At 58.6% G+C, this 16,288-nt stretch overlaps 1 protein-coding gene across 1 annotated transcript; it reads left to right on the top strand.

The window, feature by feature from the left end:
• Positions 1 to 542: 542 nt before the first annotated feature.
• On the top strand, positions 543 to 15,593 carry TRNT1 (tRNA nucleotidyl transferase 1). The gene is made up of 7 exons (XM_090284880.1): positions 543 to 1,318; positions 2,753 to 2,946; positions 5,154 to 5,292; positions 6,429 to 6,555; positions 14,078 to 14,271; positions 14,967 to 15,220; positions 15,338 to 15,593. The coding sequence occupies exons 1-7, from the start codon at positions 1,180 to 1,182 to the stop codon at positions 15,584 to 15,586; spliced, it is 1,296 nt and encodes a 431-aa protein (XP_090141006.1). The 5' UTR covers positions 543 to 1,179; the 3' UTR covers positions 15,587 to 15,593.
• Positions 15,594 to 16,288: the final 695 nt, after the last annotated feature.

The raw sequence follows: 16,288 nt of genomic DNA, 5'->3' as shown, positions 1-16,288 counted from the left end.
TCCCTCCCCGGTCCTGCTTCGGAAGAAACGAGCGAGCGGAGTCTAATTCGAGTCCTTCCCTCTCCATCTGCTGACGCCTGCGGCCCAGGGACCGCGCCGGCGACACACAGGCCGGGACCGGACACCGAGGGCCTGCAGGTCTCGGCGGAGCGCGCGCCGTGAACACCCCGCCGCGGCCCCGACGCTGCGCCCCGGTTCCGCTTGTTTTAACAACTGCGTTGTCCCCGCGCAGACCCCGTGAGAACCAGGGAGCGGGCAAACGCAGGTCGGCGTTTACGGAGCAGCGGCGGACGCGGGGACGCGGGGACGCGGGCGCGGCGCGTCTCCCGGGGATGAGGGCGTCACTCAGGTACGCAGGACACGGGGACGACCACCCCCGCGCGGGGGGCGGGCGGGACGGGGACCCGCCACTGACACAGCGCATGCCCGGCCCCGCCCACGCCCTTCTGGCCTTTCCCATTGGCCGGAGGCCGGCGCGCGTGAGTGACGTCACGGAGGCCGCCGCCAGGAAGTGCGTGCAGAGCTGCGCGAGGCGGGTGAGCGGAGCGGGCGGGGATCCACGCGCGGGGCCCGCGCTCCCGACGGCGGCCCGGGTGGCGACAGACCCCTCTGTCCTGGGGCCCAGAACCCGCCGGAGCTGCCGGGCGTCCCCGGACACCTCCCGTCCCGTGCGGCTGCGGCCCCGGGGCCGCGCTGAGCCTCGGTCCGGCGCCTGGTGTGGGGACACCGCTTCGGGCGTGTCCCCGCCGGTGGTCCGAGCGGAGGCGGCGGAGGCCGAGCCCCGTCCCCCGGCGGCTGGGACGGTCCCTGGTCCCGGGCGGGCAGCGCCGCCCCCGACACCTGCTTTCCGCCAACAGGAGCGGTTCTCGGCCGCCCCGAGGGAGGCCGCCCGGAGCGGGAAGCCCTGCGCTGCGGGCGGGGGCGGGGGACCTGCTTGGCCCGGCAGCGAACTCGCCGGGTTCGGGAGGCCTCGGAGGCCCCCAGGCCGGAGCGCGGCTGGCGCACCCTAGCCGGCCCCGGGAGGACCGGTGTCCCTGCAGGTCCGGGCCCCCGCCGGCGGCTTCACCTTCCCATCCGCGCGGAGAGCACGGCTCCGGCCGGTACGTGAGGCCGCGGTCGCGCCTTCCCTTGCAAGCGCCGCTTCTGAGCCCCGCGTCCGTGCGCGCGCGTGTGTCGCAGATGCTGAGGTGCCTGCCGCGCTGGTGGCGGGGCGGTGGCCGGACGGGACTGCGCGCCCTGGAGCGACAGCTGTTCACCATGAAGCTGCAGTCCCCGGAGTTCCAGTCCCTGTTCACGGACGGGCTGAAGGGGCTCGCAGGTGAGCCCCGCCGCCCGCGGCCTTGGGAGCCTGTGCCCGCGGAGCAGGACGCACGTGGGTCCCTTTCTCAGCGCGCGGCGGGCGGGGGGGCGGGGGCGTGCTCGCGTCAGAGCTGCGGCCGGGCGCTTGGGAGAGGCGACAAGGGGCCGCTGCAAAGCGCGTGTTCCTCTGGGCGCTGCGTGCCTACGCGCGGGGCCCGGGCCACGGGCGGAAGGAGCGGGCGCGCCCCCTGGGGCGGGCGGTGTGAGGGCTCCTGGGCCGTCGGCCGTGGGATTCACCCGGGAGGTGCGGAAACCTGCCGGCGCCTGTCCCGCCGGGCCGCCTGGCGGGCACCCGGGGTCCCTAAGGAACCTGCTCCACTGAGTCACGCGCGGACGCTGCGGGAAGCGCTGCGGTAACGCCGCGCGGCGGTGCTCGCGGGGTCCTTTCTGGTCCTGCCGTGGGACGGCGTTTGTAGGCCCGTGTAAGACCGGGCCACCCTCCCCGGGTTCCCGGCGCCTGGTCCCCGTGGCACCCACGTGCCGTCCTGGGAGGACTGCGCGCCGGGTGGCAGGAGCCGTGCGCTCCCCCCGGGCTGAGCGAAGGGGCAGCTCCACGCCTCGGGGCCGCGGGCCCCTTTCCTGCCCCTGCCCCGTCCCCGCCGGCTGCCCGCAGCCTCACGCGTGACTGCAGTGGGGCCGGCGGGAGGGCCCTGAGCTGGCTGCCTGCGGATCGGGGTTGACCTCCTCGTCCTGTCACCGCAGGGTCGCCTGCAGTGAAAACACGTCATTCATTGCATTCCAGAAGTTTCTAGTCTGTTCCCGCAGCAGCGAGACAGGGCGGCTGCTCCCCGGACAGCGGCCCCTCCCCGTGCGGGCGCCTGGGGCTCAGGAATGCAGGGCGGGCCGTGGAGGGGGTGGGGCTTCTCGGAAGCGCCCCGGGGCCGACCCTGGGGGCGCGGGGGCGCTGCTGAGGGGTCACCTGGTGGGGCCCGGCCGTCTGCAGGGTCGCGGCCGCGGTCTCCCTGGCGGTTTCTGTGGCTTCTAGCAGCTGCCGCTCTGCCACGGGCCCTGCCTCAGAGGAAGAAACCCTTTAAAGAGCGCAGTTCCCAGTAAACCCCGTTTTCATTAAGTGAGGAGACCGCAGTGCAGCCCCGGGCGCGCCCGGCTTGTGGGAAGTAAGGCAGGTGTCCTGCCCCGAGAAGGGGGGACGGGCCAGTCTCCTGAGATCGGGGCAAACACGGGGGCCGGGCCTGCAGCGCGGAAGCAGCTCCCCGAACCCACTGCCAGGAGCCTCCCCTGCGGCGCTGCTGGGCCCCCTGCCTCCTGCCGGCGGGGCCCCCGACCTCGCAGAAAGTGCCCCCGTGGGGGCCCCCGCGGGCTCTCACAGGCTGGGCCGCCACGCACGCCTGCGCTTCTGAAAAACACGTTGACACGAAAACGCCTTTCTCGCCAGAGTTGTTTGTCAAGGAAAACCACGAGCTGCGGATCGCGGGCGGCGCCGTGCGGGACCTGCTGAGCGGGGTGCAGCCGCAGGACGTGGACTTCGCCACCACCGCCACCCCCGAGCAGATGAAGGGCATGTTCCAGGCGGCCGGCGTCCGCATGATCAACAACAAGGGCGAGAGGCACGGGACCGTCACGGCCAGGGTGAGCCGCGCGCGCCCTCGTTCCCGGGGAGAGTCACGGCGCGGCCCAGGCCGCCCGCCTCCGCCCCGACCCCCGACCCCCGCCCTGCCCTGCGCCTTCCGGCCCATCTCACGGAGCTCACCTGGTCCCCGCGCGCTCCTGGAACGCCTGTCTGGGCCGGCGCTTCCTGCTGGGGGCGGGGGCGGCGGCTGGGGGGGTGAGGTGACCTTCCCGCCGCCCCTGCCACCGCAGCTTCTCAGGGCATCACCCCGATGCCGAGTCAGGTCAGTGTGCGCGTGTCCGCGTCACGGGGTGCAAGGTGACTGCGTTTCGGGTGCGCGTTGCAGGGGCAGCGTTTTCCGTGGATGTTGCTTTCCATGCACGTCCCCAGTGTGTCCCTGGGCTGCCACACTGTCCGGGTCTTCTGGGTGAGCCCCAGCGACCACGCTTCAGCCCTTGATGCGGGCCCGTGGCCCGCTGCCCCTCGGGGCCCAGCACAGCTCCCGGCCTCCGCTGGCCCGGCTCCTGGTGCCACGGCGCTTCCACTCACTGCCGCGCCCCCGTAGGCCCCGTCGGAAACGGCTTCCTTCGCCCTCCTCTGGGCTGCTGGTTGCTTTGTTGGCTGGGGACACGGAGCTGGGAGCCAGGGAGGCTGTCCCAGCTGGGCTCAGGCTCTCCTCCCTGAGAGCTGGGGGGGCTGTCCTTCTGGGACCTCCTGGCCGCCGGGTCCGCACCGCGGTGTTTAATCTCGGGCGCGGGCGCCTCGCTTTGCGTTTGCTGCTCATTGACTGCTCAGGGCGCTGAGTGGGCCTGCCGGGGCCTCCCGACCCCCGCCCGTTAAGTGTCCTCCCTGGAGACTCCTGGGGCGCAGGCCGCGGGGGCCGAGCCAGTTTTCCTTCTGTCCTCTCCGTGTGACAGTCTCTCGTCGCACTTTTGCGGGCTGCCTGAGCGTGGCCAGCGGCCTGCTGCTCCGTGAGCAGCTCTGTCCTCTCGCGAGGCGCCCGACGCCTTTCCCAGCACGTTCCAGTGCCTCCCGCTCGCCCGGTCCCTCGGGATACCAGCCAGTTGTTGGGGCGGCGTCCCCGTGTCCTCTGGGCTCTTTCCGTCTGTCCCTCTCTCCTTCCGCGGGGCTGTGCGGCTCTGCTTGCGTCGGGGCTCCTGCAGCGTTTGCCCGGGAGTGACTGGCGGGGGCTCTCCTGCCGCTGCGTGTGGGTGGGTCGTGCCCGCCCGCAGGCAGTGGGTCCAGCGTCGCTGTCCTGGGCCTCGTTGTCCCTGGGAGCCGTCCCGGGAGCCTCCCTGTGACCTGGGTTGGGACAGGCCTGCTGAGTCGCGTTGTGACCACCAGGTGGGGTCAGTGGAGTTGATTTTCTGTTTACTTTCTCTGGCTTTCAGCGTGGTGCCCGTGCCCACGCCGTCTGGGCTCCGCTGTTTTTTAGGGCGGCCTTTGGAGGGCTGCCACCTGGTTCCCCGGGGACCGTGCCCGGGACGGCGCTGCCTGCCTGCAGAGAGCGCACGCCCTCGGCTGCGCCCTGGAGTCGGCAGAGAGAACTAGCCGGGTTCCGGGCAGGGTGTGGACCAGAGGGAGAGGGATTCTAGAGCAGACTTCCCGTGCTGGGCGGGGGCTTTCAGGCCCTCTGCCGTGGGCCCCACGTGCCAGTGCGTGCCGCTTGTCGGGCGTCCTGACCCTCACACGTGTGCCTCCCCACGGCGCCTGTGGTCGTTGCTCCTTCTCATGCGTGCACCTGTGTGCGGACCCACTGCGTGTCACGGGTCAGCCCGCGTCACCATCACTGTCACCGTCACGAAGCTGCTGGGCTTCTCCTGGCTGCAGTGAGGTCACTGTGACCTCCGTTCCTTCCTCTGTCAGCCCTCGGCCCCGCGGTGTCTGTCCCACGGCGGATTGTCAGTCCTCGGCGCCCGGCCCTGGACCCCGTGAGCAGCGAGTCCGAGCGCCGCCTGCCTGACGTGGAGGTGCCCGGGCGCCGGCTGCGGGCTCCCCGCCCCCGCCCCCACTGTCCAGGGGCCGCTGCGTGCGCCAGGCTCACCTTGTCCATTAGAAAGGGTCTGTGGTTCTTACAGCACGTTCTCTGGGACCATCTTCAGCTGTTGCGGTGCCTTCTGTCTCAGGCTTGCGTGCACCAGCTGACTTTAAAGAGAAGGGCCCCGGGATCTTTTCAGCCCGTCCAGTGAGACTAAACACTAATCTTTGAAAACACATCTGATTACAGCTCCATAAAGAAAGTTTCGAGATCACCACCCTGCGGGTCGACGTTGTCACCGACGGGAGACACGCTGAGGTGGAGTTCACCACCGACTGGCAGAAGGACGCCGCGCGCAGGGACCTCACTGTGAACTCCATGTTTCTGGGTAAGGTGCCGTGAAGGGCTGTCGTTCCGCCTCTGAAGCCTCCTCTCAGGAGCACCCTCATTCTGAAAATGGGGCGCAGCTGGGACGCTGCCTCAGCGTCTTCTGGGAGGCAGTGGGGTCTGGTGGTTACAGGGAGGCTGCGCCCCAAATCCCGGGCTCAAGTCTGACCCCGTCACGTGGGAGCTGGGAGGTGAGGACGTTCACATTAGCGTCCTTTCAGGGTCGTGGTGAGGCGCACGGGGGCCGATGACGTAAGCCCTGGGGACAGTGCTGGGCTCTGCGCACAGTCAGTCAGCGCTGACTTACAAGCTGCACCTGGACGTGTTGGCGTTCCGGGTGAGACCGGCGCGCACGGACACACGTGTGCGCACACACGCACAGTCAGCGCTGACTTACGAGCTGCACCTGAACATGTTGGCGTTCCGGGTGAGACCAGCGCGTGCGCACACGCGGTCACCCACACCCCGGCACCTCCGCCGGCTCCGCGCGCCGTGCTTTTAAGGGAAGGACACTCACCACGGCACGTGCGCAGTGTGGTGCTCACCCCCCCGCCGTCCTGCCCGGGCTTCCCGCAGACAGCTGGGCCGGACGCTCCCAAGGCCGGCCTTTCTGGCTGCTCTTGTTTCTCTTACTTTTGTGAAGCAGCCTATGTTTTTTCCTCCAAATTTTGATCTTTCCTGAAAAAGACGTAACACCTCACAGTCCCCAGGGAGAGTCGAGCCTCTTTGCTGTGAAAAATCCTGTGGAGGCTGGTGGGCCCCGTTTGGTACTTTCTGGTCAGGTGTGTGTTTTTATGGACCTGCGTTTTTTCTCTTCATTGTTTGTTTCCTTTTGGATCCGGGGCCTTTAAGTTTGCTGCACTTAGCAAACTGCCCCGTGGGCCAGAGCCGCCCGCGGCGTGTGCCTGTGAGCGCGGCGTGTTCTCTGCAGCTTCCACGTGAGAGTGCGCTCACACGGCGCCTGTCCTCCTCCGACTGACTGACTTCACATAGCCCGGGGCCCGCAGGGCCCACCCAGGTAGCCGACGGCAAGGCTTTCTCTTCCGCAGCTCAGCGACACTCCCCCGTAGGCAGGCCCCGCGTGTGTCCCCGCTCTCACGGGCTAACGGTTGTTTCCCTCCCGTCCTCCAACAACAGGCTTTGATGGTACCTTATACGACTACTTCAATGGTTATGAAGATCTAAAAAACAAGAAAGTGAGATTTGTTGGGCACGCTAAAAAGAGGATACAAGAAGATTACCTTCGCATCTTAAGGTATTTTAGGTAAGAATTTTTAAAGACGAATGTCGTCGTTACAGTTACCACCAGTCCAGTTCGGGTCGTGTGAGATGCTCGGCAGGTCAGCGTGCAGGTGGGGGCGTCCCACGGGTCTGTCCCCAGTGGGGACTCGCCGGGGCCCCTACCCATGGTTACCCTTCCCACAGTTCCAGCTCCCCGTGGGCAGCCCAGCCCCACTGGGAAACGTGCAGAAACAGACAGTTCGTAGGTTTTCTCTTGCACGTCGGCCCGGCACGGTGGGGTGAAACCCCGAGCCGCCCTGCGCCGCCGGTGGGGCGTGACTCGCCTGTGTCCGGCGTCCCCGTGCTGTGTGCGCCCCCACCCGGCAGTCCCGCAGTGGCGCCTCAGGTACGGGGACCGTTCGCGTGACTTCGTGCACTTGTCGTTGCTGTTCTATCCTGCCGCCGGGACTGCCTACGGGGCCCACTTACCCTTCAACCAGGCGTGGGCCCGCGCGCACGTGCAGGACAGACACCGCGCCCAGGACACAGGGCTGGCTGCGGGACGTGGGAGCGTCCCTGAGGGTTAGGGGCCAGCTGTGTGATCTGTTACTAGAAACCCCGTGTTTTCACTCCTGAAACACCCACACATTATTCCGTGACGTTTTATAGAGGTCAGCTCTTAAGTTGTTTTTCTAAACGTCCGTTTGTCAGTCATGCCCTGTGCTGGTCACGCTTTGCACAGATGCCTGGGCACCTCCGCGGCCACCGCTGGGCTAGGGGCTCGGGACAGCTGGGGCGAGAGCCCTCGGTTGCGTGCGGCCGAGTCCGAGGGTCTGCGGGGACCCTCCTGCGTGGGCTTGGGGAGGGGGAGGTGCATTTGCAGGCTTTGGGGTGTAACAGAACCCCTGGGCTGCTCCGATTGAAACAGAACCCACGGGCTGTTTAGTTAGGGGCCTGATTGCCCGCCGCCAGAATCATAACTCTGAATATCAGAGTTTGGTGAAAAGAAAAAGAGTTGTTTATTTACACAAAGTCCTGCCTCCCCCTCCCAGACCTGGCCAGCCTTAGGAAAGTCAGAAACCCCGTTTCCCTACTTCCCAGGCACAGTTCAGCTTTACCAGTAGCTGCCAATCACTCAGTTCCGATTGGGGGGTCCTTTCTGTGCTGTGGTGCCCTCCAGCTCTCAATGCAGGACCGCCTGGATTCTCAGCCTCCTTGTAAACTGCCTTTTTCCTGCAAACCGCATGGATCTCCTCTCCTTCTCCAAGCAGCCTGGCAAGAGCCTCTTCTTAAAGCCGCCTGGAGACCCCTGCTCCAAGCCACATGGAGGGAGCCCACCAGAGTGAGAGCCAGAGAGTGAGGGCGTGAGGGCCAGAGAGAGAGAGCCTGAGAGAGAGCCTCCTAGAGCCAGAGCCAGCCCAAAATGTCCGCAGCTGCTTCTCTCTCCCTCCCTGCCTCCTCTCTCCCCTGCGTCCTCTCACGCAGTGGGTGTTGCAAACAGTTCTGACCATTCACAGAACCCTACGCAGGCTTTGTCTGCTTCTTCCGTACCAGCCCACAGTTCAAGACCCCTCCCAAACCTGAGTCTTGGAAGTAAAGCGGATCTTTGCAACAATGTTTCCAGCCACTAGCCCCAGGCCTGCAAGGGCATCCTGAAAGCTGCTTCCTGCTGCCTATCTCCCGGCCGCAAACTCTGGGGTTTGTTTTTGGACTCCCCTGTTTCTGTAACAGTTTCCCCCCTTTCAGACTAAGACCCTTTATAATCTTATAAAGGACAATGGGCGAAGGTCTCATGCTCCTCTAGCTGCTTCCTGCTGGACGTGGTCGTCGTCCTACCTACCCTTGGGTCTAGAAATCCCTAAGAAGAGTGGGGATGTAGGGGAGGGTGGCCTTCCCACATGGGGAAGGATCTTGCAGAGTCCAGGTCAGTTGGCTGTTCCTGGGTAGCGGCATGCTCAGTTTCCAAAGGCTCGCACTACTGGACAAGCTGGCATCCTTGTCGTATTCTGAGGGCAACAGATTTAAAAGGCATCATTAAAACCATAACCACTAGATGACAAAAAGAAAAAGCAGGGATTAATCTCAATGCCCCACATTACGAAAAGAAATGGCTTCTTTGGAGGAAGGTGTGCAGGGCGTGTCACACCTGTCCAAAGCCCTTTTGCCCACTTTACTTAGCTTGGGCTGAGGGGTGTATTTTAGGATTTCCCCCCTCTCAGACCTCTGGGCCCTTTCTGTCCAAGCCATTAGGACAGAAAAGAGAGACGAGTTTTAAAGTGAAGCCCACAGACCACCCCATACTTCACCAACTCAACCACTTAGTTCAGCCAGACTGTTGAGTCTCAGGAGGCGGCGATGCAGATGGGCTTCTTAGGTGAGGCCTATATGTACAGACAATCACTCAGGTAGAGATCGTAGGCTTATGCGCTATGTAAACAGAAAAAAAATACACATGTTAAATTCACACAACACAATTCACAAACCAGTCTCCAAATCTGAGAGACTGTCTTATTGGGAAGACCTCCAGTTGCAAGGCATTTGACATTCTTCTTGCCTGTAAATAAAGCATTCTTTATAATGCCACAGACCTGGTCCAACTTTTAAATGAAAATAAACTTTAGGGACAGTTAGCTGCACTAGTTTATGGTCTACCACTGAGCATTGTGATTTTCCTTGAGTCTTGATTTTTCTCCCTAAGATCACCCTCCTTGTCAGTAGAGGGACTGCATTAAGTCCATTTATAATTTAGCCTGTTCATTTGCATAAAAACAAGAGCAGTGATTGATCACATTGATCTTTAAGTCTACTTTGCTGGAACTTACAGTAGGAACCTTCATGTTGACTTTAGTCTGCCCATCAGAGCACAGAAGCTGAGCCACACACCTGCAACTCAGCCTTGCTTGTAAACACCTGCTTCTCCAAGTCCTTCAGGTTTTCCATTGTGCCTTAAGGTTCCTTCTAGCCATCCTTCAGGAAAGCAACCTTCGTTCCTTCCCTGGAAAGATTGCCATGAACCGCACAACCAACCAAGGTGTCAGGCCTTTTCCTTCTGGGCTTTCCTTAGCTTCAAAAGTCAAGTCCAGTTCCTCAGGGCTTTCTGGTGACAACCAGAGCCCAAGCATGCCTCCCTCAGGCATGTCATTCCAGCCAAAGTATTGGTAAAAACCTCTATTAACAACTGGTCTTGTTAGTTTATGCAAAGAAACCTAATGTCATTAATTAATCCTTCAAAATTGCCAAATTCTGGAGGGATCAGGTAAGGAGAAAAATACACAGTGTGAAGGAAAATCCTTGTCCTCCTAATATTCACTGAAATTGCATTTCCATGCCTTATACTTTCTTTTGTTCACTTTCTTATTTGTGAAGTTTTAACTTTCCCTGGGAAACCTTAATTTTCCTTTCAGATTATATGGCCAGTACCAATACAGAGAATTCCAGACCCTTCCTAGGTCTCAGAGAATTCTAGACCTTACATAGGTCTCCAGTGGCTAATGCCAATCCCAACACAGGGAATTCCAAATGACCTTTCATAGGTCCCAAGGCTAAATGCCAATACAAGGTACGGTAACCATACAATAAGACCACAAGTTGTTGAGGTTTCCTTTCCCCAGGTTTAAAAACTTTCACAACCTTATTATACATTTTTATGAGTTTTCCATAGGCCTTTTGCAACATTTCCAAACTTTCCATATATTGACTCATTTAGTTTTAACCATAACCTATTTTCCAATTCTTGCTCTTTTCCACACTGTAAAGGACTATACTCAGACTCAATATTTAGCAGCTAAAATTCCTTAGATTTGCAAGCACATGCCTAAAGCAAAAGAAACACTTTTAATCTGTGTTTCAGTTCACTGTCCTTTTTTTTCGAAAGAGTAATTTCAAATCTTCCGGAGCGCAGGTCCAACTTCCCCTTTCGGTGTCAGTCACAGCAGCAGGGTCTGTGTCCTCCTCAGGCGGTGCTCGTTTTACCCGTGTTTGGTGTATCCAGGGCTTGATTCCTACCAGCTTCAACGAGGCATGTGTTGTTAGCAAAACATCATAGGGACCAGTCCATTGTTCAGCCAGCTGCTGTTCGGGACCTTGCGTCTTCCAGGTCTTCAGTAAGACTCTGTTCCCAGGTCCGAATGGGTGCAAGGGTTCTCATTTCTACTTCCCTTCTTATGATCTAGACACTCATTTTTCCAATGGCCCTTCTTTCTGCAATAGGCACACTGGTCCTTGCCCAATGGCTCTTTCCTCCTCTCTTTAGGGTCCTCTCTTCCTTTGGCCTCTCCAGCCTGTCTTGAAGAACATCAGGTCCTGTCTTCTCTTTCCTACTCCCCTTGCATGGTAAACTCTAAATGCGATGTCCACTAACTGAGAGGGGCTCATTCCTAATACCCCATCTATACGCTAGAGTTTCCGTCTAATATCTGGGACACTCTGCCCAATAAATGTCATGTTCACCATTCTCACGTTCTCTTGTGCCTGTGGATGAACATCAGTGTACTTGCTATAGGCTTGATAGATCCTCTCTAAGAACTCAGAAGGATCCTCATCTGGTTTTTGCTGAACAGTCTGTACCATATTCAGGCTTTTTGGCTTGGGTACCCCTTTTCTAAGTCCTTCCAATATACACTTCCTATAATGTTTCAAAAGAACTAGGCCTCCACCATTTGGGTCCCAGTTAGGCTCTGTCCAAGGAATTGCCACAGTTGGGTCGGGGGTCCCATGGGGATCCTCTCCATGGAGACGCTGAGCCTCTTCATTAGCCTTACTTGTAACCAGTCGCTTCTCATCCCCAGTTAGCAGAATATTTAGGAGAGCCTGTACATCTGCCCAGTTCGGGTTATGAGTGGCAAAAATGGAGGCAACAAGCTCTGCCATTTTCTGAGGATCTTCCCTATATGAGGGGTTAGAATTTCTTCCAATTTATCAAATCTGAAGTGGGAAATGGAGTATGGGCCCAATAGTAGCCAGAGGGCTGGCCTTGCTGATCTATTCCACCTATTGGGTACTGCCGTAGAGGGAATTGGCTTGCTCCGAATTGGGAGGCCCCCTGACTATACTGAGTTTCTTGGCGGGTTCTGGCGGGGGAGACCCGCTCCTCGTCCTGTAAGGGTGGAGCCACTGACTTTGCAGTCACTTCAGAGGCCGGCTCCAAAAAGGGTGGCGCGAGAGAAGTCCCTTGAGTTTGCAAAAGGGCGGGCCCCGCGGAAGCCACTGCCATCTCTGGAGGTGGCGTGGTGGAAGCAGCCTCCGCCTGCAGAGGGGGTGGAGCCACTGCCTGGAAGCTGCGTCCTCCTGAACCGCCCCCACCTGTGCCTGGCTTGGCGGATTTAGAGAGTTAAAGAGGGCTACGTCCTCATTTTCCCTTTCTTCCAGCGTTTGACTCTCAGGAAAAGGTTCTGAGATCTCCTTTTTCCTCTGCACCATTATTTGGGCCTCCATTTCTGCTAAGGTCTTATTATGCAACTCTACAAATGCATTTAGATAATAAAACATCTTCCCAATTTCCCGATTGCAGACAGCACCCCTTTAATTGATTAATCATAAGGTGATTCAGAGAACCATTCACAGGCCACCTGTTCTTACCACCCAGAACATACTCAGGCCGAACAGTGTTACAGTAATAAATTAATATTTTCTTAGTCATAGGATAACGACAGTACATATTCCAGTTTTCCAAAATTCTCTCCAGTGGGCTGCCCTCAGGGACTTGTCCAGAACTGCTTTTATTAACTCAGACATACATGCTAATGGCTATAACCAAAAAAATCCCAAGGACCAGAAAACATATGCACCACTCAGGCATCCATAATTCTATTACTTGCAGGAATTCTCCTAATTGGACAAACAAATCTAGTATCCACGATGCCATTATTTCAGAAATGCTCAGAAATAATTTTTAGCAAACAATCTTGCTTCTCTAATCCCTTCCCAGTTCTATTTTCTTTTCACCACACAGGCGTACTTAGGCAGCCGGCGGCCTCAGAAGGTGTCTCCCAAGGGGGTCGACCTGCCACGGGCAATTATTAATGTCCTGCTGCGGTCGCCAAAATTGTAACAGAACCCCTGGGCTGCTCCGATTGAAGCAGAACCCACGGGCTGTTTAGTTAGGGGCCCGATTGCCCGCCGCCAGAACTATAACTCTCAATACCAGAGTTTGGTGAAAAGAAAAAGAATTGTTTATTTACACAAAGCCTTGCCTCCCCCTCCCAGACCTGGCCAGTATTAGGAAGGTCAGAAACACCGTTTCCCTACTTCCCAGGCACAGTTCAGCTTTACCAGTAGCTGCCAATCACTCAGTTCTGATTGGGGAGGTCCTTTCTGTGCTGCGGTGCCCTCCAGCTCTCAATGCAGGACCTCCTGGATTCTCAGCCTCCTTGCAAACTGCCTTCTTCCTGCAAACCGCATGGATCTCCTCTCCTTCTCCAAGCAGCCTGGCAAGAGCCTCTTCTTAAAGCAGCCTGGAGACCCCTTCTCCAAGCCACATGGAGGGAGCCCACCAGAGTGAGAGCCAGAGAGTGAGGGCGTGAGGGCCAGAGAGAGAGAGCCTGAGAGAGAGCCTCCTAGAGCCAGAGCCAGCCCAAAATGTCCGCAGCTCCTCTCTCTCCCTCATTGCCTCCTCTCTCCCCTGCGTCCTCTCATGCAGTGGGTGTTGCAAACCGTCCTGACCATTCACAGAACCCTACGTAGGCTCTGTCTGCTTCTTCCGTACCAGCCCACAGTCCAAGACCCCTCCCAAACCTGAGCCTTGGAAGTGAAGCGGATCTTTGCAACAATGTATCCAGCCACTAGCTCCAGGCCTGCAAGGGCATCCTGAAAGCTGCTTCCTGCTCCCTATCTCCCAGCCGCAAACTCTGGGGTTTGTTTTTGGACTCCCCTGTTTCTGTAACGGGTAGCGGGCACTGACTCTGCACCCAGACCTTTGCACAAACTGCGCTGACCGGCTCGTGTCCGTCTCGTGTCACAGTCTTGGATGACTCCGCATATTCCCTGACACCTGTCGTCAGTACTGTTCCTTCAAACTTGAGTATTTGCGAACAGTGTCTTTCCAGAAAGAACAAAACAGACCGAGACTCCGCCAGTCAGTCACTGAGTGTAGATGCTCGTGAGCTGCACGGCTGGACGGGAAGGCGCTGCTCTGGGGCCCATGAGGCGCGCCCACGGCAGCCGCTACGTGTGTCCTGTCAAGAGACTCTTCCTACGCCCGGCGTGGCGGGCGGCCAGCTTTTGGGGACCAGGGCGCTTCCGTATCGGCCCTGTCCCTTTGGGGGCCCTTTACAGGGATGCTCTTGATTAACCCGCTGTGAGGGTCAGCTCGGGACCACCAGCCAGTGATGGGGAGGCTGGGTTTTTGCCGGCTTTAGAAGTTACTTCTATTTTATTGGCTTCGAGTTTCTCATTGGGAAAAAAGAGAAGGTGGAGAACCAACCATAAGATTTCCGAGGTCCCTCCTGGTCCTGATTATATGCTGTGATGGAATAGCTGTGGCATGGCACCGTTAGCTTGAAAACCTGACTTTTCCGGTGGATGTACCAACACAGAGGTGATTACACTGTGAGGACTTCGTGTTGCAGGTTTTACGGGAGAATTGTGGACACCCCTGGAGACCATGACCCTGAGACTCTGGAGGCAATCGCAGAGAATGCCAAAGGCCTGGCTGGAATATCAGGAGAGAGGATTTGGGTAGAACTGAAGAAAATTCTCATTGGGAATCATGTGAACCATTTGATCCACCTCATCTATGATCTGGACGTGGCTCCTTACGTAGGTGAGGCCAGGTGATAAAACGCCTGCATTTTGCAGATGAAACACAGGCCTGGTTTAAAGCTTCATAAGGGAAATATGTTTGGTTGAAGAATTCTCAGAGGAGAAATGGAATCTCGTACGCTCGCCTGTGAGGACGGGGTGGAGCAGTCTGTCCCAGGCGGGGTCACAAAGACTGCGCCGGCTGGCGTGCGGTGGCCTCCTAGCAGCTGCGTGACCTGGGTTAGCTCCCGGTTAGCTCCCGAGTCTAAACTGGGCAGTGAAGGTCCCAGCAGCTCCGGAACGCGGGGCTGGGGGCGCTGAGGTCTCGGGTGGGAAGCACTTAGGACAGTGACGTATGCAGAGACTGTTCAGCAGCTGCCAGGTTAATACCCAGAACAGTGGGAGTCCCAGTGCGTCACGCCGGGAGGCTTGGGTGTACTTCAGATACAGAATCGCTGGATGGGGTGCCATCCTATGGCCGTCCGTCAGTGAGCGGGTGATGGGGTCGTGTCCTCAGAGGCTGACCCCACCGCCTCTGCCCCTGGCCCAGGCGCCCTCGGTGTGCAGGGGGGGGGGGGGGGCGGCAGTGTGGGGGTGGGTCCCCAGGAGACGGGGGCGCGCCAGGTCCTCCCCGACGGGCGTTTCTGCTCAGCATCTGAGTTTGGTTCTTTAGGTTGATCCACTAAAAGTGGGTGAAAAATGCTCTCGTACCTACAGGCTTACCTGCTAATGCAAGTTTAGAAGAATTTGACAAAGTCAGTAAAAATGTTGAAGGTTTTTCACCGAAGCCGATGACTCTCTTGGCCTCATTGTTCAAAGTACAGGATGATGTCACCAAGTTGGATTTGAGGTTGAAGATCTCAAAAGAAGAGAAGAACCTCGGTTTGTTTATAGTCAGATACAGGAAAGACTTGGTTAAAGCCACGGACAGTTCAGAGCCTCTGAAGCCCTATCAGGACTTCATCATAGACGTAAGTATGCCTCGCGCGTGTCCTCACTAGCGGTATGGCCAGCCCGGTGCTGAGGCCCACAGCGGCCTGCGTGTCCCCACCGGGCCCGCGCCGTGACGCTGTGCTGTTGGCCCGCAGTGCAGGGAGCCCGACGCGGCCGCGCGCGTCTGTGAGCTGCTCAAGTACCAGGGCCAGCAGGGCCTCCTGCGGGAGCTGCAGTGCTGGTCCGTGCCCCCGTTCCCCGTGAGCGGCCACGACATCCGGAAGGCGGGCGTGTCCTCCGGGAAGGAGATCGGGGTGTTGCTGCAGCAGCTGCGGGACCGCTGGAAGAAGAGCGGCTACCAGATGGAGAAGGACGAGCTGCTGAGCTTCGTGAAGAAGACCTGAGGCCCCGGCGGCTGCTTGCTCTCCCCCCGCAGCGAGGGGGAGAGATGTGGACATGCCGGGAAGGCCGGCTCGGAGGGACGCGTCAGAAGAATAAAGAATTGCACACTTTGTGGGTGTAATTGTATTTCGGGCACTATACTCCTGTCTACCTCCTCTTCCCCCGGTTTCTGTCCCCGACGCTTGTCAGCCTGCTGGGACAGTTCCTGCTGAGCAGCCGTCCCTCTCTATATCGCGGGTCACTTATCACGGCCTCAGTGTATCGTGGGATTTTAAAAAATATATTTAATTATCGTGGACTTTTCACTGTAAGGTTCATAAGGGACTGGGAAGGGTTTATAAAGCCTTAAAATACATATAAACTAAAATAAATGTAAGGTTCCTACTTCGCAGATTCTCACCTGTCGTGGTGGGGGGAGGTGGCTAGAACGTACTACCCGCGATAAGGGAGGGGTCGCTATAGTTGGTTTTACCTCTTACCCTGTCTCGGCCTTACCTTTATTGCATAGGGCAGTACGAAGGTCCCCGTGTCGAGGAAAACGTGGCTCTTGGTGTTTGCAGTTGAAATAACTGGGTTCTCTTACACGACTGTGGATGGTGTCAGCTCTTACCTGATCCCCAGAAGGAACCTGTATTTGAAAAGGGCTGACAAATGTGTGTAAAAGACCCTGTGACGCCGGAGGCTGGCTGTGCCCCGGGAGCTGG

Source organism: Furipterus horrens, unplaced genomic scaffold, assembly GCF_987537825.1.
Source record: "Furipterus horrens unplaced genomic scaffold, mFurHor1.1.pri manual_scaffold_7, whole genome shotgun sequence".
NCBI lineage: Eukaryota > Metazoa > Chordata > Mammalia > Chiroptera > Furipteridae > Furipterus > Furipterus horrens.
Note: the sequence above shows the minus strand (reverse complement) of the source record. Positions and strands in the feature narration are given on the sequence as shown.

What these genes read in the sequence shown, in the direction of transcription:
- TRNT1 (XM_090284880.1), top strand. Translation starts at nt 1,180, where the DNA reads ATGCTGAGGTGCCTGCCGCGCTGGTGGCGGGGCGGTGGCCGGACGGGA. An exon ending in CGGGCTGAAGGGGCTCGCAG is followed by an intron (nt 1,319 to 2,752) that starts GTGAGCCCCGCC and finishes CTTTCTCGCCAG; the next exon opens with AGTTGTTTGTCAAGGAAAAC. An exon ending in ATCAGGACTTCATCATAGAC is followed by an intron (nt 15,221 to 15,337) that starts GTAAGTATGCCT and finishes GTTGGCCCGCAG; the next exon opens with TGCAGGGAGCCCGACGCGGC.